Here is a 26889-nt window from a genome sequence, read left to right as displayed (position 1 = left end):
AAAATTACAGATCTTTATGTAGCTAAAAATATAGATCTTCATGCAGCTAAAATCCAAAATTAAAGGTCTTCAGGTAGACCGCTTCATCGTAATCATTTGAATGTTTGGGCGCGTATGGATGTTCCTCGCCGGTCAGCGGTCAGAAATATTAACCTTAGTTTATCGACAGATTTTTTTACGATTTTCTAGTAATTTTGCTGGGAAACAGCTGAAAATACGTTATTTACATTTGTATTGAGAGTCAGGTAACAATTATATTGCTGTACATATGTATGTATACAGTAATAAATGGGAAAGAACATCATCTATCTTGATCAAGCGTATATCGAATGCTCTGATAGATTCCTGTAGAAAATATTGGATAGAATTCATTCACTGATGGAACTTGTACGAATGGAAGGGCCGGTGTGTGCGTGGTTTTAATATCTGTTCAATGCTTAAATTGTGATGTGTGACATCACGCATGCGCCGTCATCAAGCCCCTATACAATCCCGTCATGTAGCAATCAGTGACATTCGACACGTCAAAAACGAATTTCGTGTTCGGAAATTCCTTCACATACGAAAATCGCATTACTGAGAAATGAATAGATACATTGCGTATTAAGTAGACATTATATGAAAAGAGCGCTCTTTAATCCTTTAATTAAGACCCTCTAACAAAGATGAATGGGTGTATTGCGTAGAAGTTCAAACTTGTATAAAGGCGATATATTAGTTATGACTGAGATTAGAGAACTATGATATTGTGCGTGCTGTACCCATGGGATTGCAAGGGCGCGGCAGACCGCTTAGTATCAACAGCGAAGAGTCGATCGCATTGATAACGAGGCTGCTGTCGAACTCGTGCGCATGTCCAGCCCCTTGCTGCTCCGATCTTGTTTTCTGTGCTTTCTCAGTCGATTAATGACACATATATGTGTGTTAGTGATCAGATGAACACCCTTCAAAGACCATTAGTAATTTAGCTGGATTGCAATCTTTATCCTATTATCACGGATGATTATGATTTCCATCGTGGCGGTTTTACTACCTGTAAAAGTGAATTCCGGATGTTTCTAATTGCCCATGCGTGTGTGTGTGTGTGGATGTTTATTTAACTAGTTAGTTTTGTTTAATTACTGACTGGACATTAATCACGGATAGATATACCACGGCTTTACTATGATAGTTTAAGCATTATAAACGCTATCGACTTTATGATGGATTATTTGACAGAAGTGTGTACTGTCAGGATTTAAGACCACGCATGCGTATCCAACACTAAACTAAGAGGAAGAATTCCTTTGGTTTTTATATCTATTTTATATAAATGTTGCTGGAAGCCCGGCTTTATCAAATTAATATCGATTCCGAAAGACGATTGGCGACGTGGCTGTGTGATGAAAGATCAGGGGACGCGATAATGGTGGTCAAATCCCGTCATTTTCAACTCTCATCGCTTTGTAGAGAGATGTAGAAATATCTGGGGACAGTGAATTTTATATGAAGCTATATATCCGTAGCTATACAGTAGTATCGACATCGACGTGTGTGTGTGTTGAACGCCCTCTGTGATACTCCGCAAGCGACTTGCCGTAACAGGCGACATTCTCATGGAATTATAGAATCAATGGGCAGAATCTTAAGCTGAACAGGTTGGTTATATTTACTTGTATTTTTTTTTTAAATTGGATTTTGATTAGTGTTGTTTATTACTTGTGACAATTTTACAGGTTTATAATAAGTTTCATGGTTTTTTGACGATTTGTATAGTTTTAGCGTTGATGGAAAAGTGTATAGAGCCGGTATACAATATCTAATAACGTTGATATGGGAAATTGGCACCTTAATGGCCGGATATATGCAAAATTGCTTTCACTGTCCTAATATTTTCAGTCTGGCCTCTGAATTATGTATTACATAAGTACATTTGTCGGGCGGGCGTGGATACAGCTCAGAGACAGACATATCTAATGTAGTGTACCTGTCCAACACTGGCCCTACCCCTGGGCATTTGTAGGGGTAGGTCCCCACGACTGGACATAATCCCGTCTACCCCGAGACGGGCGCCCTTTGTATGATGCCGGCGGGCGTGACTGTTACCGGTAAAACACCACCTGTCAACCAAACACGTTAAAAACACGTCACATAAAAACAAGATGTCGCTAATTTGTTTACTGCTAATTAATAGCGATTCATGCTCTATGCGTAAACAGATGGTTATCGTACAAACAATGTAAATGTTATCATGCTTCGCGGGCCCCCTGGCAGTTTTCATCTGCTGCAAATCTTCACTGTTAGTTAATAATAATTCAACAAACATAATCTACTAGATCTACGTATTTGTCATGCATAAATAACTGAACACGGGATCAATTACCCTCGCGGTAACAATACTGCCTATATATAATGTATAGGGAAGAACCGACGGGCGGCTTGTTGTTTGTCCGATCCACCCGACAATACATAATTGATCAGTGTGAAGTCGGTATAGTACTAAACGGTTCCTAACAGGCTGACAACATTGTTACAGGATTTACACAATGTATTCAGACTTTCTCTCAGATAAATTATCACAGATATTTTCTCCGATCATACATTTTTAGATTTTTTATTTGCATATATTTAGTTTAAATAAATATTATTTAAACATATAAATGAACCATTAAATGAAAGACAAAAGTTTATTTAAGATTTTACCGCATTTTAAATATTTCCCTTTAAAGATAGTTTATCTTTTTACAAGATATTTTATGAAATAAATTTCACTTGAAAGTCGTGTTGAATATGCATACAATACAGATATCCACGTACATGTCTGTATACCTGGAACTATAGGACAGTATCATTTAATAAACGGGATATGTATCTGTATGATCCAGATGACGTTGATGTCATGGCGCCAGTCAACACGCCCCTTTGTTCCCCATGAACATCATTACTTACTGTGTTATATATATAATGATAATCTATATGGTATAGGTGTGGCATAGTGGTCGTAGGGACGAATGTGCAGAGAGCAGTGACAAAAAACTGGCTGGGCGAGGTACGTGTATGAAGATACTAGTGATGTACGTGTATATAGATAACAGTGATGTACGTGTATATAGGTAACAGTGATGTATATAGATAACAGTGATGTATATAGATAACAGTGATGTACGTGTATATAGATAACAGTGATGTATATAGATAACAGTGATGTACATGTATATAGATAACAGTGATGTATATAGATAACAGTGATGTACGTGTATATAGATAACAGTGATGTACATGTATATAGATAACAGTGATGTATATAGATAACAGTGATGTACGTGTATATAGATAACAGTGATGTACGTGTATAGATAACAGTGATGTATATAGATAACAGTGATGTACGTGTATATAGATAACAGTGATGTACGTGTATATAGATAACAGTGATGTATATAGATAACAGTGATGTACGTGTATATAGATAACAGTGATGTACGTGTATATAGATAACAGTGATGTACATGTATATAGATAACAGTGATGTATATAGATAACAGTGATGTACGTGTATATAGATAACAGTGATGTATATAGATAACAGTGATGTACATGTATATAGATAACAGTGATGTATATAGATAACAGTGATGTACATGTATATAGATAACAGTGATGTACGTGTATATAGATAACAGTGATGTACGTGTATATAGATAACAGTGATGTATATAGATAACAGTGATGTACGTGTATATAGATAACAGTGATGTACGTGTATATAGATAACAGTGATGTATATAGATAACAGTGATGTATATAGATAACAGTGATGTACGTGTATATAGATAACAGTGATGTACGTGTATATAGATAACAGTGATGTATATAGATAACAGTGATGTATATAGATAACAGTGATGTATATAGATAACAGTGATGTACGTGTTTATAGATAACAGTGATGTACGTGTATATAGATAACAGTGATGTACGTGTATATAGATAACAGTGATGTATATAGATAACAGTGATGTATATAGATAACAGTGATGTATATAGATAACAGTGATGTATATAGATAACAGTGATGTACGTGTATGTAGATAACAGTGATGTACGTGTATATAGATAACAGTGATGTATATAGATAACAGTGATGTATATAGATAACAGTGATGTATATAGATAACAGTGATGTATATAGATAACAGTGATGTACGTGTATGTAGATAACAGTGATGTACGTGTATATAGATAACAGTGATGTATATAGATAACAGTGATGTACGTGTATATAGATAACAGTGATGTACGTGTATATAGATAACAGTGATGTATATAGATAACAGTGATGTATATAGATAACAGTGATGTACGTGTATATAGATAACAGTGATGTACGTGTATATAGATAACATTGATGTATATAGATAACAGTGATGTATATAGATAACAGTGATGTATATAGATAACAGTGATGTACGTGTATATAGATAACAGTGATGTACGTGTATATAGATAACAGTGATGTATATAGATAACAGTGATGTACGTGTATATATATAACAGTGATGTATATAGATAACAGTGATGTATATAGATAACAGTGATGTACGTGTATATAGATAACAGTGATGTACATGCATATAGATAACAGTGATGTACGTGTATATAGATAACAGTGATGTATATAGATAACAGTGATGTATATAGATAACAGTGATGTACGTGTATATAGATAACAGTGATGTACGTGTATATAGATAACAGTGATGTACGTGTATATAGATAACAGTGGTGTATATAGATAACAGTGATGTATATAGATAACAGTGATGTACGTGTATATAGATAACAGTGATGTATATAGATAACAGTGATGTACATGTATATAGATAACAGTGATGTATATAGATAACAGTGATGTACGTGTATATAGATAACAGTGATGTACATGTATATAGATAACAGTGATGTATATAGATAACAGTGATGTACGTGTATATAGATAACAGTGATGTACGTGTATATAGATAACAGTGATGTATATAGATAACAGTGATGTACGTGTATATAGATAACAGTGATGTACGTGTATATAGATAACAGTGATGTATATAGATAACAGTGATGTACGTGTATATAGATAACAGTGATGTACGTGTATATAGATAACAGTGATGTACATGTATATAGATAACAGTGATGTATATAGATAACAGTGATGTACGTGTATATAGATAACAGTGATGTATATAGATAACAGTGATGTACATGTATATAGATAACAGTGATGTATATAGATAACAGTGATGTACGTGTATATAGATAACAGTGATGTACGTGTATATAGATAACAGTGATGTACGTGTATATAGATAACAGTGATGTATATAGATAACAGTGATGTACGTGTATATAGATAACAGTGATGTACGTGTATATAGATAACAGTGATGTATATAGATAACAGTGATGTACGTGTATATAGATAACAGTGATGTACGTGTATATAGATAACAGTGATGTATATAGATAACAGTGATGTATATAGATAACAGTGATGTATATAGATAACAGTGATGTACGTGTTTATAGATAACAGTGATGTACGTGTATATAGATAACAGTGATGTATATAGATAACAGTGATGTACGTGTATGTAGATAACAGTGATGTACGTGTATATAGATAACAGTGATGTATATAGATAACAGTGATGTACGTGTATATAGATAACAGTGATGTACGTGTATATAGATAACAGTGATGTATATAGATAACAGTGATGTATATAGATAACAGTGATGTACGTGTATATAGATAACAGTGATGTACGTGTATATAGATAACATTGATGTATATAGATAACAGTGATGTATATAGATAACAGTGATGTATATAGATAACAGTGATGTACGTGTATATAGATAACAGTGATGTACGTGTATATAGATAACAGTGATGTATATAGATAACAGTGATGTACGTGTATATATATAACAGTGATGTATATAGATAACAGTGATGTATATAGATAACAGTGATGTACGTGTATATAGATAACAGTGATGTACATGTATAGATAACAGTGATGTACGTGTATATAGATAACAGTGATGTATATAGATAACAGTGATGTATATAGATAACAGTGATGTACGTGTATATAGATAACAGTGATGTACGTGTATATAGATAACAGTGATGTATATAGATAACAGTGATGTATATAGATAACAGTGATGTATATAGATAACAGTGATGTATGTAGATAACAGTGATGTATATAGATAACAGTGATGTACGTGTATATAGATAACAGTGATGTATATAGATAACAGTGATGTACGTGTATATAGATAACAGTGATGTATATAGATAACAGTGATGTACGTGTATATAGATAACAGTGATGTACGTGTATATAGATAACAGTGATGTACATGTATATAGATAACAGTGATGTATATAGATAACAGTGATGTACGTGTATATAGATAACAGTGATGTATATAGATAACAGTGATGTACGTGTATATAGATAACAGTGATGTACATGTATATAGATAACAGTGATGTAGTGTATATAGATAACAGTGATGTATATAGATAACAGTGATGTATATAGATAACAGTGATGTATATAGATAACAGTGATGTACGTGTATATAGATAACAGTGATGTACGTGTATATAGATAACAGTGATGTATATAGATAACAGTGATGTATATAGATAACAGTGGTGTACGTGTATATAGATAACAGTGATGTACGTGTATATAGATTACAATGATGTATATAGATAACAGTGATGTACGTGTATATAGATAACAGTGATGTACGTGTATGTGATGTACGTGTATATAGATAACAGTGATGTACGTGTATGTAGATAACAGTGATGTATATAGATAACAGTGATGTATATAGATAACAGTGATGTATATAGATAACAATGATGTATATAGATAACAGTGATGTACGTGTATATAGATAAGAGTGATGTACGTGTATATAGATAACAGTGATGTATATAGATAACAGTGATGTACGTGTATATAGATAACAGTGATGTACGTGTATATAGATAACAGTGATGTACGTGTATATAGATAATAGTGATGTACGTGTATATAGATAACAGTAATGTATATAGATAACAGTGATGTACGTGTATATAGATAACAGTGATGTACGTGTATATAGATAACAGTGATGTACGTGTATATAGATAACAGTGATGTATATAGATAACAATGATGTACGTGTATATAGATAACAGTGATGTACGTGTATATAGATAACAGTGATGTATATAGATAACAGTGATGTATATAGATAACAGTGATGTATATAGATAACAGTGATGTATATAGATAACAGTGATGTATATAGATAACAGTGATGTATATAGATAACAGTGATGTACGTGTATATAGATAACAGTGATGTATGTGTATATAGATAACAGTGATGTACGTGTATATAGATAACAGTGATGTATATAGATAACAGTGATGTATATAGATAACAGTGATGTACGTGTATAAAGATAACAGTGATGTATATAGATAACAGTGATGTACGTGTATATAGATAACAGTGATGTACGTGTATATAGATAACAGTGATGTATATAGATAACAGTGATGTACGTGTATATAGATAACAGTGATGTATATAGATAACAGTGATGTACGTGTATGTAGATAACAGTGATGTACGTGTATATAGATAACAGTGATGTATGTAGATAACAGTGATGTACGTGTATATAGATAACAGTGATGTATGTAGATAACAGTGATGTACGTGTATATAGATAACAGTGATGTATATAGATAACAGTGATGTACGTGTATATAGATAACAGTGATGTATATAGATAACAGTGATGTACGTGTATGTAGGTAACAGTGATGTACGTGTATATAGATAACAGTGATGTATGTAGATAACAGTGATGTACGTGTATATAGATAACAGTGATGTATGTAGATAACAGTGATGTACGTGTATATAGATAACAGTGATGTATATAGATAACAGTGATGTACGTGTATATAGATAACAGTGATGTACATGTATATAGATAACAGTGATGTACGTGTATATAGATAACAGTGATGTACGTGTATATAGATAACAGTGATGTATATAGATAACAGTGATGTACGTGTATATAGATAACAGTGATGTATATAGATAACAGTGATGTACGTGTATATAGATAACAGTGATGTATATAGATAACAGTGATGTACGTGTATATAGATAACAGTGATGTATATAGATAACAGTGATGTACGTGTATGTAGATAACAGTGATGTACGTGTATGTAGATAACAGTGATGTACGTGTATATAGATAACAGTGATGTATGTAGATAACAGTGATGTACGTGTATATAGATAACAGTGATGTATATAGATAACAGTGATGTATATAGATAACAGTGATGTATATAGATAACAGTGATGTACGTGTATGTAGATAACAGTGATGTACGTGTATATAGATAACAGTGATGTATATAGATAACAGTGATGTACGTGTATGTAGATAACAGTGATGTACGTGTATATAGATAACAGTGATGTACGTTGAGGTAAAAAATAATGACCTATGATGAATCTTAACGTCAAGCATTTCGTCGTTTTTTGGATGATCTCTTGGACTGCCATAATATTGGACATCTGCTCGCGTCCTCCCTTTTTGGAGTTGATGACAAATGTGTCCAGCTGTAGCTGGAACCCGAGGGGGCATTGATAAGATTTGACATCCTCGTCCAACATCAAAATTATTTTTTTTATGTTGACGAGTGTCAACCCATCAATTGTTTAACGAAGCATCCTGGTGAGGGAGTGGTACCTATTGTAGAAGTAGCTTATGGGTGAATATGTAAGTTTATACTGAGTACTGTACATATATAAGTCTATAACGAGTACATAGGAAGTCCATGACGAGTATATAGTAAGTCCATGACGAGTATATAGTAAGTCCATGACGAGTATATAGTAAGTCCATGACGAGTATGTAAGTCCATGACGAGTATATAGTAAGTCCATGACGAGTATATAGTAAGTCCATGACGAGTATATAGTAAGTCCATGACGAGTATATAGTAAGTCCATGACGAGTATATAGTAAGTCCATGACGAGTATATAGTAAGTCCATGACGAGTATATAGTAAGTCCATGACGAGTATATAGTAAGTCCATGACGAGTATGTAGTAAGTCCATGACGAGTATATAGTAAGTCCATGACGAGTATATAGTAAGTCCATGACGAGTATATAGTAAGTCCATGACGAGTATATAGTAAGTCCATGACGAGTATATAGTAAGTCCATGACGAGTATATAGTAAGTCCATGACGAGTATATAGTAAGTCCATGACGAGTATATAGTAAGTCCATGACGAGTATATAGTAAGTCCATGACGAGTATATAGTAAGTCCATGACGAGTATATAGTAAGTCCATGACGAGTATATAGTAAGTCCATGACGAGTATATAGTAAGTCCATGACGAGTATATAGTAAGTCCATGACGAGTATATAGTAAGTCCATGACGAGTATATAGTAAGTCCATGACGAGTATATAGTAAGTCCATGACGAGTATATAGTAAGTCCATGACGAGTATATAGTAAGTCCATGACGAGTATATAGTAAGTCCATGACGAGTATGTAAGTCCATGACGAGTATATAGTAAGTCCATGACGAGTATATAGTAAGTCCATGACGAGTATATAGTAAGTCCATGACGAGTATATAGTAAGTCCATGACGAGTATATAGTAAGTCCATGACGAGTATATAGTAAGTCCATGACGAGTATATAGTAAGTCCATGACGAGTATATAGTAAGTCCATGACGAGTATATAGTAAGTCCATGACGAGTATGTAGTAAGTCCATGACGAGTATGTAGTAAGTCCATGACGAGTATATAGTAAGTCCATGACGAGTATATAGTAAGTCCATGACGAGTATATAGTAAGTCCATGACGAGTATATAGTAAGTCCATGACGAGTATATAGTAAGTCCATGACGAGTATATAGTAAGTCCATGACGAGTATATAAGTAGTACGTAATCTGTACATAAGTAAATAATGACGAAAATGTAAATGTAAAAAATGCCAACTGTACCAGCAGTGGCATTCATTTCGACTGTAAATGTCATATCGGGACAATCTAAACGTTTCTGGGAGTTGTTTTCTGTCTAAGCTGATAACGACTTACAAAGTATGTGCGAAGTTGACACTTTATTATCTCCCCTGTGGAACTCTTCAGCCAACACGAAACAGAAATGGTACTTAGAGGAGGGAACCATACACACCGATTTAGGACCTACCCGCTTACTGTTACTTAGTTAGTCGATCAGGGACCATCCAAAGTCATTCGCATATGTGTAACACCTCTAGAAATAAACAGAGCATTAAAATCTCGTCACTGACTGGGGACTGTAATCATCCATCGTTTTGATATTGATTGTACTGTATATGATACAGGAGGGAATTCCCCTTGGTAGAGTTTAGGCCGAACCCTCGTCGATGTCGGATGCTAATAGGTTCAGTTTTAATATCCGACTTACTATATGCTAGCCAAGGAGTAATGGGTCAGGTTGAGGCAAATCTTAAACAAACAAGGAAATAAAATAAATAAATAAATAAATATATAAGTGCATTGACTTAAACGCAAGCAAACAGAGCAATACCGACTTATGCAGTAAAACAGAGTTATACAGTTATACCGAGTTATACAGTTAAACCGAATTATACCGAGTTATACAGTTATACCGAGTTATATAGTTATACCGAGTTATACAGTTAAACCAAATTATACCGAGTTATACAGTTATACCGAGTTATACAGTTATACCGAGTTATACAGTTAAACCGAATTATACCGAGTTATACAGTTATACCGAGTTATATAGTTATACCGAGTGATACAGTTATACCGAGTTATACAGTTATACCGAGTTATACAGTTATACAGAGTTATACAGTTATACAGTTATACCGAGTTATACAGTTATATCGAGTTATACAGTAATACCGAGTTATACAGTAATACTGAGTATACGAGTTATACAGTTATACCGAGTTATACCGAGTTATACAGTTATGCCGAGTTATACCGAGTTATACGAGTTAATACAGTTATACAGTTATACCGACGTATATCAGTTATACCGAGTTATACCGAGTTATACCGATACTACCGAGTTATACAGTAGTATACGAGTTATACAGTTTACCGAGTTTTATATACAGTAATACCGAGTTATACAGTTATACCGAGTTATACAGTAATACCCGAGTTATACAGTTATACCGAGTTATACCGTGTTATACCGAGTTACACCGAGTTATACCGAGTGATACAGTTATACCGAGTTATACAGTTATACCGTGTTATACAGTAATACCGAGTGATACAGTTATAACGAGTTATACCGAGTTATACCGAGTTATACAGTTATACCGAGTTATACAGTAATACCGAGTTATACAGTTATACAGAGTGATACAGTTATACCGAGTTATACAGTAATACCGAGTTATACCGAGTTATACCGTGTTATACCGAGTTACACCGAGTTATACCGAGTTATACAGTTATACCGAGTGATACAGTTATACCGAGTTATACCGAGTGATACAGTTATACCGAGTTATACCGAGTTATACCGTTATACCGAGTTATACCGAGTTATACAGTAATACCTAGTTATACAGTTATACCGAGTTAAACAGTAACATAGAGTTAAGAAATGTTCGATTTTACATGATGCAGTACTCATAAAACGGCGTAAGTGATTCCCTTTGTTTTAGTGACGAATCACATTAACAGGTTCATCGCTCGACTAAAGGAATCTGGCGACAAACAAAGAAATCCGTCAAATGTTTCAGTCAACCGCCATTCTGTGACATAATGCCATTCTGTGACACAACATACACTGTTTCTGCTTTATTCCTCAAGATGTTGGAAAAAGGATTCATTAAAATTCCCCGCAGTCTTCCTCTTCTCAACTTTCAGTGGAACAAATTAATTTAAAATGAAGACATTTTTACCAAATTCAGAAAAGATGTGTAACGAATGACGATAAATCAATGAGGAAAATAAAATGTGGATACGGTCGAACAGGAATCGGATATCGGCGTGTGTTGTTAGTGTTTACTGACGTGTGGACTGTACAGTATCACTTCTATAGAAACCACGTGTGTTCGGTGAATAAAGCGTTCATAGACCAGAAACCGGGATTCTCCGGGGCTTTCTGCAGTTACCGGAGACAAGTGCACCCCAATCTAATTATACATGTTTATTATTTTGTTCGTCTTGGCACTGTTCCCGGTTTAAATGTCTCCCCTATAAGCGCTTGTCTGACTACGAGTCGTCCATATTTAGCCTTGTATTTAAAATGTACGAGTTGTTGGTGAATAAAAGCTCGGACTATCAGATGAAGTTACACCACTATTTAATGATACATGTATCTTTTAGAACAAATGTTCGTAAACAAAAAACACAAAAGCAATTGTCGTGGATTGGAATGTAGGTCAACTCTCGTTGATTCCAAATAATTCCGGAAAACAATAGGCATGATTCGAATGTATAACACATTTATCTAAATTTAGTAGCATGCTATAAAAACTAAGGTCACACAGGCTTCTGCGATTCAACATATTTGAGTTGATCTGGAATATATCTGTGACTTGACAGCTCTGCTAGTTAGACTTGTCTTAATTACGCAAGTGTGGAATTGGAAGGTCCCGGGTAGGATTCCTTGGCTCCGGGTAGGATTGTGAGGTTCCGGATAGAATTTGGAGGCCCTAAATAGGGTCGGGAGGTACTGGGTAGGATCGGGAGGTTTGGGGTATAGTCGGGAGGTACTGGGTAGGATCGGGAGGTTCCGGGTAGGATTAGGAGGTTTGGGTAGGATTGGGAGGCCCCTGATAGGATTCGATAAACCTGGGAATGATCGGGAAGGTTCCGGGTAGGATTTGGAGGTCGCCGGTAAGATTGGGAGATTCTGGGTAGAATTTGGGGGTCGTAGGTAAGATTTGGAGGTTCTGTGTAAGATTGGGAGGTTCCGGTTAGGATATGGGGTGTCCTGGGTAGGATTCCTGGTGTGGCTGTGGCTCTCTAGACAAAGTACAGGATACTGTGTGCCATCAGGGTCAGATTCTACCTTAACACGACTCACCGTGTCCTCATTTACACCTGTAAATCTGTGACGCGTTTCTTTTGATACCAAGACGGATTTAAATACCACAATGGTATAAACTGTAGAGGTCTAAAATTCAGGGACACTTCAGACCTACAGTTACATATCTCGGTCTGTAATTATAACTTCTAAAAAAAACCGAGGTTCCTAAAGCTCAAGGCTGATGAAGACTATATGACAGTTTATTTCCAGCCTCGTGATCTTATCGGGAAATTGTCTGTTTGCCTTGTGCGATGTAAAGCTTTGAGGCTTTGTTGGTCTTCTTCTTCTTATTTGCCTGTAACTGTTGGGGGAATAAACTCACTTGACCAAATAGGCATACCTATTTTATCGTCATCTTTTAAGAAGTTATTTTCTTCTAATCATGCAAAAATCAGAACAATCTATAAAGATACCTCCCTTCGTATTGTATAATCCATATTGGTTGTATGTAAATATGTTTAAGTTTGTTTACCTGTTTTATGTAAGGAGATGACTTTTTTAGGCTCTGCCTGATGTCCAATCCTATATTGAAATAACAAAAGTCACTAAAAATATATTGAAATTGAAATTCTTCTTCTTCTTCTTCTTCTTCTTCTTCTTCTTCTTCTTCTTCTTCTCTGACATTTTGGCCATTGATAGTTTAGTGTTTTAGAACTGAATTTGTTCTGATTCACCTTAAAGAATCTCTAGAATTCAGAAGCGAATTAGATAAGTCGAAAATATCTTAGCAAGCCTAGGAAAACAATGGCAGACCTTCTTCAGATTTACTATTGGAATACAATCTGGTGGTTCCCGTGTCCCAACCCGATCGCATCATATTTTCTTTGAGAGTGTTTGTGCTCGGAAAATCATTGGTAGAATTTTCACATAATTGTCTTTTGATGTTATTCAGAATATCAGAATTTAAGAATATATATATATTGGCATTTGTACCTTCGGGAAATGGGTTCTGAAAAAAAAAAGCCGCAAATAGGTTAATTAAATCTGGTAAAATATATAACCAATCAGGTTGTATAACAGCTACAGGCAAACAACGACGTCACAGTAATGGTAACGGAAATACTCTAACAATCAATATGAAGAAAAAAGGAAACAGATGAGGATGTAACTCAATAACGTAATTTTGACAGCTATAGACAAACATCAAACGTTATAATAGGGAGGGGGGGGGGGGGGGGGGGGGGTGGTATTTAAATAAGAAAAATTGAGAATCGTACAATACAGCCATATACAGTCATATACAGTCATATAAATAGAGAATACATGGTCAGTGTCTTAAAATATAAGCTTTATCTTGGCGAGGGTAAAGAAAGACAAAAGTGGCGAGCCTTGACCATGTATCAACAATGATCCAAATATGTTCGCCCTTTTAAACGTTGTTTCGATTGGAAGTAGGTCAGTCGAATTGACGCACGTGCTAATATTCCAAAATACAGCTGTTTTCCGTCACTGCCGTATACAGCAAAAAATATATATTATGGTGGGTGTATTCCAACAATGCGGTGGCAGTTGCTGCATGGATAAAGTCATATATAGTCATATACAGCCATATACAGCCATATACATTCATATAGTCATAAACAGCCATATACAGTCATAAACAGCCATATACAGTCATAAACAGCCATTTACAGCAGTTTACAGCCATATTCAGCCATATGCAGTCATATACAGCCGTGTTCAGTCATAACGGATAAATAACTAGCACCACGAACTGTTACGTATACACATATAATACTCGATCATAGATGATAGTGATATCGATCGTAAATTAGTCCTTTATTCACAGAAAGAGAGTACAAGTATTGTATTTACGCTACCTACCTGATAGTAATACTGGTCACAGACAATATTCTATTTCCGGAAAAACCTGTTCGAACAGGTGTCCGGATTAACGGAATATGAAATCAAATATTAAAATCATAAGACGTGGTGTAACCAATGTAATGTTCTCAAGATTACAATACTAAAGATTACAATACTAAAGATCACAATACTAAAGATCACAATACTAAAGATTACAATACTAAAGATTACAATACTAAAGATTACAATACTAAAGATCACAATACTAAAGATTACAATACTAAAGATTACAATACAATACTAAAGATTACAATACTAAAGATTACAATACTAAAGATCACAATACTAAAGATTACAATACTAAAGATTACAATACTAAAGATTACAATACTAAAGATCACAATACTAAAGATCACAATACTAAAGATTACAATACTAAAGATTACAATACTAAAGATCACAATACTAAAGATCACAATACTAAAGATCACAATACTAAAGATTACAATACTAAAGATTACAATACTAAAGATTACAATACTAAAGATCACAATACTAAAGATTACAATACTAAAGATCACAATACTATAAAGATTACAATACTAAAGATCACAATACTAAAGATCACAATACTAAAGATTACAATACTAAAGATTACATACAATACAATACTAAAGATTACAATACTAAAGATTACAATACTAAAGATTACATACAATACAATACTAAAGATTACAATACTAAAGATCACAATACTAAAGATCACAATACTAGTACATGCTTTGTTAAGATTACCAGAGACTGCCATATAATCTGATGTACACCAAAGTGTCGCCTGACACAATCGTATAAGTATGTACACGTGTATTGTCCTAAATCTGGAGGAAGTCTCATTTTCATGGATAATCAACTTGATACTGAAACAACTTGAGGCCTTACGTTTCAAATTACTTAATATTTTGACATGTGGATTTGCAGGCATGGATTTTTTCCATGTTGATGGTTTGGTCTTCGGCCCGAAGTCGCTAAAATACAGGTTAGTCAAACTGATGATGTGACTTGGTCTCAACTTAAACCTCGTTCGTTGATGAGTACATCTATGTTGGGGCCGCGGTGGCCGAGTGTTTAAGGTGTACCGACACTTTAACGCTAGCCCTCCACCTCTGGGTTGCGCGTTCGAAACCTACGTAGGGCAGTTACCGGGTACTGACCGTAGGCCGGTGGTTTTTCTACGGGTACTCCGGCTTCCTACACCTCCAAACCTGGCACGTCCTTAAATGACCCTGGCTGTTAATAGGACGTTAAACAAAATAAACCAAACTAGCCATTTATGTAAAGTTAACGAGGAGACGTTCATTCCGTACCCAAACCGCTGTTGTAAACCCGGCCAGTAGTCTACACACAACTAATAATTTATTTGAAATAAAAAGTCAATATTTGTGAGATCGGTTAGGCCTGAATCACAACACTCCAAACTGAAATAATGCAAGTTGACTTTGTAAAACCCGCTGTCAAATATTACATTTTCCTTTATTTCAAAGGAAGTTGAGTATGATTTATTCAATAGAGGCACATGAAGCACATATTGTTTTGTAAATTACGTTGAGAAACTCTTTGATGTTGTATTTAAATAATAGTTGAGAGATTGAAGCCAAATTGCTCCGTCGAGACCAATTTATTATTATTGGCGGTGTTCATTTCATACCGTATCACCAAGCGATCTGGTCCACGTATCCCTGTATACTAGCGCCTTCTCTGAGAGTGTGAGCATTCTCCAGCAGGTCCTTTGGGAGGCCCCAGTCGACGGTCACGTGCTCACGTGCTGGTTGCTGAGGCAAGGATGTAAACATAGAGCAGCGCTACGTCTCGGGCTCCAATCTGTTTCACAACCCAGAACAATGTGCTTTTACGATGATGGCTTTGGGACAAAACATCATTAGAGTACCAAAACATAGAGACTTTGTGTTCGCTGACGAAGGAAATGTTTATGGTATTATTCGGTTTACCTCTAATCGTATTACTTCGACGGTATTGTTCGGTTTACCTCTAATCGTATTACTTTGATTGTGTTGTTCGGTTTATCTCTAATCGTAACTACCGTAAAATTTACGGCACATTGTTTAAGGAAATCAGATTTTCGACATCTTATTTTCGGTAAATAACATCGAATATATATAGTCGTTTTCGGTACAGCCGTGCTACATCGTTTTGGGAGTAACTAAGCATCATATGAACCACGGAAGGTTATCGTATATACAAAATGCGGATTGCTGTTTAGATGCGGAAAGAAATCGTTATAAGACGCGAACTGGGTTTAAAATATGGATCGAAATCGTCACAAAACGCAAGTTGGGTTTTAGATACAGGTTAAAATAGTTACAAAATATGGTGGATTGGGTTTAAGATTTAGATTGAAGTCGTTACCAAATGCGGACTGGGTTTTAAACACGGATTGAAATCTTGTTAACCAGGTATTAGTATTATTCTAATCTTTCAACTTACGCATGGGCAGTGAATGCAATGTATGGTTCTGTACATAAGCGATGAGCTCGGTTGATTAAGATTTGTTTAAAATTGATATGTTATAAGATTATATATTTTTAAAATTTTACGTTTAGTTTACCTGGTCGAAACGACCTGTCAACCAATGTCCTGCCACAACGTCTGTCGTTTGTTCACGGCTTTTTAAAAATCGCTACTTGTCCTGAACAACTGACTAGACTTTGATCAAATTTGGCCTAGAAAATCCTTGGGTGAAGGGAATCCACTGTTGTATTAGAGGGTGTGGCTTCCCTGGGACCGGAGAAGTTGGGGGCCTGATGGGTAAATTCTATAACTTGCTATTAGTCTTGAACAACTGAATGGATTTTGATCCATTTGGCTCTCACGGCGACCGTCTCGCTCAATGTGCAAAAGTGGGAGAACAACAGGGCCAGGTAACAGCTACCAAAGCGCCCTCTATTGTTGATAATTCCCTGAAACTCTCCAAAATGTGCTGTCTTTAGTTGCTCGTCTTCCGTTGTTTTTACGAGCTCCGTTGGCGATTTGGTCGGCTCTAAGGCCATAATATACACGTAGATTCATCTGTCAATTAAATATGGCAGCGTTTTATATATTTTGTGGCAGATGCATTTTATCACGAATGGAGCTATAAGGTGTTATATGGCAGTTATAGCCTCCATTATTGTTTTACAATATCGTCTGTTTATCTCCTCCTTGGGTACCGAGTGAAGACAGAAAATGTGGCGGTCTCTGAGACGAGGGATTCGGCGGAGACATATTTCCCCACCCCTATCACACGGAAACGACCCCTGCATCACACCAATCCATGTCAAATGGGCTTGGATACAATTCAACCGGTTCTCTGACACATCACTCTAATATGTGACTCACGGGGGACCAGGATCCGATAACCATGCTGTCTTGGTTAAAACTGTTAGTTTTCTAAAATATAATTATGTATCATTTCAAAATGAAATAAATCTAATACACATATGGCTTTCCTCAACACAGCTAAAATGTTTTTGTGTTTTCTGGAACAGAAGCGTTGGCCTCTACCTGAATTTATTGATTTAAATTCCGTTTTTAAAACAACAACAGTATAATTGTTCTTTGAGATATACATTCAATATTTCGTATAATGTTTGCTTACGTTATAAAGTTTACATGTACATTGATGTAATTTTTATGGCAAGCTTAAAGCATAAAAAATAATTTGTGATATACAGAGTTTGGATATAAGATTCATGATAAAAGTACGTTTTTTGAAAAGTTTGCCTTAGCAGTATATTTCTATTAATTTTGCATTTCATGAACCGTGCCTTTGAAGGCTTGTCTTCCTGAGAAATAGTGGTGGGGTGTATTTCGCCCGTGTCTCTGAAGGCTTGTGTGTGTCTCCCTGTGGTGGGGTGTATTTGACCCGTGTCTCTGAAGGCTTGTGTGTGTCTCCCTGTGGTGGGGTGTATTTGACCCGTGTCTCTGAAGGCTTGTGTATGTCTCCCTGTGGTGGGGTGTATTTGACCCGTGTCTCTGAAGGCTTGTGTGTGTCTCTTCCTGTGGTGGGGTGTATTTGACCCGTGTCTCTGAAGGCTTGTGTGTGTCATCTGTGGTGGGGTGTATTTGACCCGTGTCTCTGAAGGCTTGTGTGTGTCATCTGTGGTGGGGTGTATTTGACCCGTGTCTCTGAAGGCTTGTGTGTGTCATCTGTGGTGGGGTGTATTTGACCCGTGTCTCTGAAGGCTTGTGTGTGTCATCTGTGGTGGGGTGTATTTGACCCGTGTCACTGAAGACTTGTGTGTGTCATCTGTGGTGGGGTGTATTTGACCCGTGTCTCTGAAGGCTTGTGTGTGTCATCTGTGGTGGGGTGTATTTGACCCGTGTCACTGAAGACTTGTGTGTGTCATCTGTGGTGGGGTGTATTTGACCCGTGTCTCTGAAGACTTGTGTGTGTCATCTGTGGTGGGGTGTATTTGACCCGTGTCTCTGAAGGCTTGTGTGTGTCTCCCTGTGGTGGGGTGTATGTGACCCGTGTTTCTGAAGACTGATGTTTGTCTCCCTGTGAAATGTAGGAGGTCCATAATTACTACGGCAGTGACAGGATGATTAGAAATCAATTGCGAGAGATGTTTCGGTATATTGTCATGTAAAAAAAACGTTTACGGAATCACTATGAGTGTCGGAGCGTGAAATCCCTGTAAAGCGTTCATCATCAGTTATAATACCGTCTCTCCAGACTAGGAGAGGGGAGGACGCTCGCGCTGATTGCTGGAGTGGTGGCTTTCTACTGTAATCTAAGTGACACTAATAGAGATCGGACGGCAGTGTTGTGAGGCGGTATAATCTGGCTACATTTATAAACCCTAGCCGACCGGTTATTGATACTTCTGATGATGCTCTAGTTCATTCACTGACACGTACAATGATCTCAGAACAATACAGTTGTTCAACACTGCTGTACAAAAATACACGTCGAATATTGACTAAGCGTATTAGTGGAATATCACGTGCGTATTAGTGGAATATCACGTGGGTATAAGTGGAATATCAAGTGGGTGTTAGTAGAATATCACGTGGGTATTAGTGGAATATCAAGTGGGTGTTAGTATAATATCAAGTGGGTATCAATGGAATATCACCTGGGTGTTAGTTGAATATCACGTGGGTGTTAGTGGAATATCACGTGCGTATTAGTAGAATATAACGTGGATATAAGTGGAATATCATGTGGGTTTCAGTAGAATATCACGTGGGTATTAGTGGAATATCACGTGGGTATTAGTGGAATATCACGTGGGTATTAATGGAATATCACGTGGGTATTAGTGGAATATGATGTGGGTATTAATGGAATATCACGTTGGTATTAGTGGAATATCACGTGCGTATTAGTGGAATATGATGTGGGTATTAATGGAATATCACGTGGGTATTAGTGGAATATGATGTGGGTATTAATGGAATATCACGTGGGTATTAGTGGAATATGATGTGGGTATTAATGGAATATCACGTGGGTATTAGTGGAATATGATGTGGGTATTAATGGAATATCACGTGGGTATTAGTGGAATATGATGTGGGTATTAATGGAATATCACGTGGGTATTAGTGGAATATGATGTGGGTATTAATGGAATATCATGTGGGTATTAATGGAATATCACGTGCGTATTAGTGGAATATCACGTGTGTATTAGTGGAATATCACGTGTGTATTAGTGGAATATCACTTGCGTATTAGTGGAATATCACGTGGGTATTAGTGGAATATCACTTGCGTATTAGTGGAATATCACTTGCGTATTAGTGGAATATCACGTGTGTATTAGTGGAATATCACTTGCGTATTAGTGGAATATCACGTGTGTATTAGTGGAATATCACGTGCGTATTAGTGGAATATCACGTGTGTATTAGTGGAATATCACGTGCGTATTAGTGGAATATCACGTGTGTATTAGTGGAATATCACGTGCGTATTAGTGGAATATCACGTGTGTATTAGTGGAATATCACTTGCGTATTAGTGGAATATCACGTGTGTATTAGTGGAATATCACTTGCGTATTAGTGGAATATCACGTGCGTATTAGTGGAATATCACGTTGGTATAGATGATGTATCAAGTGGACATTATGGTGACATAAACCATGGCACTTTTATAATGTGATGTCATCCATTGACCATGGTGTGTTTTTTAAACAGCTAGATTTAAACACATATTTTGAATGTAACATTTTCCAGCAGAAACGTCAGTAACCATAATCTGTAGTGTTACAGAGTGAACTATCAGAGAGACGCGTATATCAGAGCTGTGTGGGTAAAGTGTGACAAATTGACTGTAATCAGTGTCAATTGTCTCATTGATGTGTGCAAGGCTCTCGCCGCCTCCGGGATAAATATCAGCTTTATTTAACCTCGCCACTGTCGTGTGTGGCTGTGAACGCCGTGTCGAAGTTATGGTTAAAACAGCAGAAGGTTGACACGGCATCGAACTTCTAGACGGATGGACAATTATATAAAGATGACTTCCAACATACACTAACTGTATATGTATTATCAGGAACGTATATAGACTATATATGTAAATACATATTGTATTGGTGTATAGACTATATATGTAAATACATATTGTATAGATATATGGTTTATCAGGGACGTATACAGACTATATATGTAAATACATATTGTATAGATATATGGTTTTTCAGGGACGTATATAGACTATAAATGTAAATACATATTGTATAGATATATGGTTTATCAGGGACGTATATAGACTATATATGTAAATACATATTGTATAGATATATGGTTTATCAGGGATGTGTATAGACTATATATGTAAATACATATTGTATAGATATATGGTTTATCAGGGATGTGTATAGACTATATATGTAAATACATATTGTATAGATATATGGTTTATCAGGGACGTATATAGACTATATATGTAAATACATATTGTATAGATATATGGTTTATCAGGGACGTGTATAGACTATATATGTAAATACATATTGTATAGATATATGGTTTATCAGGGACGTATATAGACTATATATGTAAATACATATTGTATAGATATATGGTTTATCAGGGATGTGTATAGACTATAATACATATTGTATTGATATATGGTTTATCAGGGGCCATAGACTATATGTCTCTTGGTTTATATACATGTAAGTAGGTATACAAATGTATCTACCATATATTAGTTAAATAATTATATACATATGAATTTATCTGTACATAGAAAATGACTTGGTTTGTATATAAATCCATATATAATTTGTAACTTCTACATTATATCATTAATTCGGCCATATAAAGAAACGACTTGGTTTATTTAGGTCTATACACAGTGACTTGGTCTAAATAAAGAAATGACTTGGTCTATATATAGAAATGACTTGGTCTATATATAGAAATGACTTGGTCTATATATAGAAATGACTTGATTTTTATATCAAACCCGACTTTGTCTATTTGGTTTATTTTGTTTTGTTTAACGCCCTATTAACAGCCAGGGTCATTTAAGGACGTTATCTATATTTTATATAAACATATATTTTCTAAAAAGACTATTTGTATACACATGCAGAAATGACAATGGACATTTAACCGAAGACATCTTCGCTAGCCAAGTGTTCCTATAACTTTTGTTTTTGTTATTTAATGACGGATCGTTGACTTACATATTTAATGTATGATTGAATCTCCGTATAATTTAATAGTGGTAATGAACATCTTTTATTTACATTTTACAGATGTGTGAGGCCGCTCTCAGCCGGAGGGGTGATATGGCCTGGCCTATGTGGTGCATACTCCTCATTCTGGCCTGGTGCACGGCCCCTGTGTTATCTAACTGTGATTTCCCCTCCTACCTACCCCCGGGCGTAGTTTGGACAGCTACCTACAGAAATAAGGGCTTTCTCACGCTCTACTTTAAAAGAAACATGATCGACGCCATGTATTGTCCATCACCCGATCAGCCGTGCATCAAGTACGAGAGGATTTGTATCCAGGAAGTCGAGACGGGGAAATACTTGGTCAAACATCAGCCCAAGGGCCGAGAAAGCTTTAACGCCCATCCTGAGTTCATGTGTATGCAGTTTGTAAGGAGGTCCGATTATATTGTACAGTTTAAATCATCCGCAAAACTTAATTATCAGAATCCAGACTTTTGTTCCGAGGAAAATTTAAATTTAGACCATTGGCCTATACTATCGCCAACTATGATGAAGAGTGCGCCTATCACGTGCCCCATAGTGGGTGGATATAATATGCGGATACTCGGACCGGAAGGTGACATCTGTCCAGGAAAACTAGTACTTCCCCGCATGGAAAGCGAGTGTGAGGACGGTGACGGCATACGATTCAACTTCCGGTATGCCGAATGTTTACATCCTAATTTAAAAATGCGTATACAACAGAACGTGAAATGTGTGACGTCATGGGAGTATGGTAAATACACGTTTGTGATTCTGCGTCCGGATACGGACGAATTTGAGGCTTGGTGTCTCCGGATCACGCGGGACAGCGTTGGTGAGGTGACACAGATTCACCTGTTCATGGATCCCGTATGTGATCCCGGAACAGGAAATGGCCACGGACAAATCACGGAAACGGATAACTATTTGTCCATTACACTTCAGAAAATCACGATCCCGTCTGTCTGTGCTAATGAGTTCGAGGGCTGTAATGACCGCCGTTTTTGTGATAACGAGGTGGTCGAGTTTTGTCACTTGTCGTGTAGCCGATGTGAACCGGAAACCAAACCGTGTACGTTCCAGGAGAGTATCCGGGGATCCTGGTTACTGGATACCAGGGACGGGCCTCAATTTATGAATATATCATCGTACAAGCTTTTCGTACCTAAATTTGGACGATTCCATTGTTTAGCCAGAAATGTTTCGGAAAACGACAGTCGCACTGCCCTGCTACACGTCTTTGATAACGGCTGCTTCCCGCGATTCGCCTGTCTCGAAATGTACCAGCCTGCCACTTCAGTACGGCAGTTCCGCCTCAGTAACAGAGTCAATTGGCCTTACTGGCCGATAGATGAAGCGGAACGATTCACCTGTAAAGACAACAAATTCAAAACATTCATTGAAATGGGAGATTCGAAGGTAAAAGTGAGCATTCCTACTCAAGTCTTGCTGGAAACCAAGGTACACTACAGTACAAGCTGTAAGCTGCCTGATCTTGGCTTTAACGCTAACTCTCTGTTCTTCAAGGAGGGCGATCGATGCAACGGTTGCCTGATATATGATCCGGCGACCAGGCCAGACAAGATTGACATTCTAACTATAAACTGTGAAGAAGCAGCCAGCCACATCCAGTACTTGTGTCTGGCCACACTGGAACTCGGCCCCAACACTAGAGGTGTGGTGACAGGGACGAAACCAGATCGCGAGGGCCGCATGACCAAGTTTTATTGTTGGGTATTCACTTTAGACGGCTCAAAACGTAAGATCATTGTCCTCAAGGCAGCCGACTGCAACATGCTGTCCGTGGAAAAGGTTCTAGAAGGTCTTTTGACGCCCGAAGGAAAATTTGATGTGGTGGACTCGGCGCCCGGAACTTGTCCGCCTCCAGATGTGGAGGAACGCTACATTCCTAAGAGCAGTCTGACAAACAAAGAGGAAGTACCGGTGACATATGACGAGCTGTCCACGCGCCGGCCGTATTACATCGACACTCCCCCACACCAAACTAACATACAGAGTCAACATGCTAACACCAACTCCGCCCCATCCAGGGCACCTCACGCTAGCGGACTATTTACAGTTCTCATCATCCTGTCGCTACTGACGGGGACAAATCTCGCATAGTCTCACGAGACTTCCGCAAGTGCTTTCAGAAGGCCGCATGGCTCCGTGTCGCACCGACTACTTGTAAGAGAAAAAATCTCACCCACAGTTATTTAGTCGGGTGTATGGATACAACGCGCGATGATGACGTCATGCTTTTCTTAAAATCGTAAATAGCGAGGAACGCTAAAGAAATGTTTAAAATAAGAAAGCCGCGGAGAAAAGCTGAACTTCCATTGTATAGCCTTGTAGTCAAAAATAAATAGAACATATATTTTTTCTTGAACATTTTGATAAAATTGTTATGGAAGTTGTGTAGGTGGTTTTCAACTCCGCGGACGTGGTCTGTTCAAAGGGACATTACTCTGATTGCTGCTGATTTTACAAACGGTCCAATTTTCACCTTCAAATGCTGTGCTGTTTATAGAGACTGTGTTATATTCGTTGACAATGGCTCAAAGAGTCGCAATGTACATTACTAGTCACTATATAAGATAGATACCATATTTATTATTCATATTTTCCATTGGATTAGGGCGGGGTCCCGTGTACAAGTCGGGATTACCGAATGTCGTGTTATTAACTGTCATCAGCGTGAGAGCATGTTGCCAAAAACAAGTTGCTTAAGAAACGAACGATGTATTTGTGTTCATTTTGCTAAATTTTCTGATTTGTTTAACTTTTTTCCCCACTTGTAAATATAAAGTATATAACCGTGTAACAACTCATATTAACATCTGCTGTGTACTGTATGTGGTAAGAATGTATTGTTGTAAAAATCTATTGTGTTCAGAATGTATTCATTCCTATGTTAACCCATCAAAACAGATTCAACTGCAAATCCGGATTTTCTGGTGACCGGTTTGTGTTTATAGTCTGTTAATTATTGCACTCGGTTGAAGATGCTACAGTTCCGACATATTAGCTAACACAAGGATGCTTGACTTTGACTTTAAACATATTTATTGCCAATTTAATTGTGACCAAGGATTAGTCACACGTTGTTTTTTTTTCAACTTATGGACGCCCTCTCCCAACATACAAAATCTTAAATGAAATCATTGAGATAGCATCATTGGCATGAACATAAATCAGATATATATATTATTTTACATAAACACAGCTGTTTGCAAGAAACACTACAAGAAAACATATCAAAATCTATTGCTGGATTCGATGTAGTTTTGCACATGTCGAAAAACAAGAGAGTTTAGCTCTATAGAAAGATCTAAATTTCCAAACAGAAAAAAAGTTTTAAATCCAAAACCAAACTATTTATTCTTTTAAATTCACACAATTTGCATTCAAAGAATGCTTAATATTTCATCCGTGGTATATACCTATCTAATTAACACAAACAAATTAAATCCACGGTATAAAAACTAACTAATTAACAACAACATATGACACCCACGGTATACAAACTATCTCATTGACACCAACAAATTAAGAAGAAACAAGAAATATCTTTAAAAAAAATAAATAGCATAGTTTTAATGCTAGTGGTTATAATGTCAAACTACCGGTAAATTAATTAACGAACTAATGCGTTTTAGCACTGATAACAAAATTATATCAGTTTGAATCATTTTTTTGTGATAATAAGACTGCATTTGAGTCAGGAATATAATTTCATTGATGTGTCATTTGAAAAGATACATCCACTTATTCAGCTTACATTCAACCTTAACTTTGTTTCGTTTTTAAATGCAAATCTGCATTTTGCATTTACCGCTACATTGACCAATCACATCATTCATCTTGACCAGTAACGCCACCTGTCGCGTCATATCCGGGGCCAAAAGAATATTATACGGCTATGCCGAAAAAATAATCGTTTGTATGACCTGTATAGTCCGAGTTAGCTGTCATGTTGACCTTTAATTGGCAGATGAGCCGAAATTCATGAAGTGAAAATAGGTTATTGCATAGATGTCCGATACTTTTTACATTGACAAATTCTCGTGAAAACTTGGTACATATATAAGTGTAACTAGCATTATTTTTTTTCTTTTGTTGTTGGTGTGTTTTTTAACATATGTAAAGTTTTGTGTGTGTATTTGTTTTA

At 36.4% G+C, this 26889-nt stretch overlaps 2 protein-coding genes across 2 annotated transcripts in view; one reads left to right on the top strand and one right to left on the bottom strand.

Moving 5' to 3' along the window:
* The window catches only part of LOC117332839 (mucin-6-like), a 36798-nt gene extending 18733 nt beyond the window's left edge, over window positions 1–18065 (bottom strand). The window contains exon 1 of the mRNA XM_033891891.1: window positions 17948–18065. Coding sequence (XP_033747782.1) covers window positions 17948–18065 — 118 coding nt within the window. The remainder of the gene's footprint in view (window positions 1–17947) is intronic.
* On the top strand, window positions 1352–26454 carry LOC117333482. Its single transcript, XM_033892793.1, has 2 exons — window positions 1352–1637; window positions 22776–26454. The coding sequence occupies exon 2, from the start codon at window positions 22776–22778 to the stop codon at window positions 24840–24842; it is 2067 nt and encodes a 688-aa protein (XP_033748684.1). The 5' UTR covers window positions 1352–1637; the 3' UTR covers window positions 24843–26454.
* Window positions 26455–26889: the final 435 nt, after the last annotated feature.

This window comes from Pecten maximus, chromosome 8, assembly GCF_902652985.1.
Source record: "Pecten maximus chromosome 8, xPecMax1.1, whole genome shotgun sequence".
Lineage (NCBI taxonomy): Eukaryota > Metazoa > Mollusca > Bivalvia > Pectinida > Pectinidae > Pecten > Pecten maximus.
This window is presented reverse-complemented; position numbering and strand designations above follow the sequence as displayed.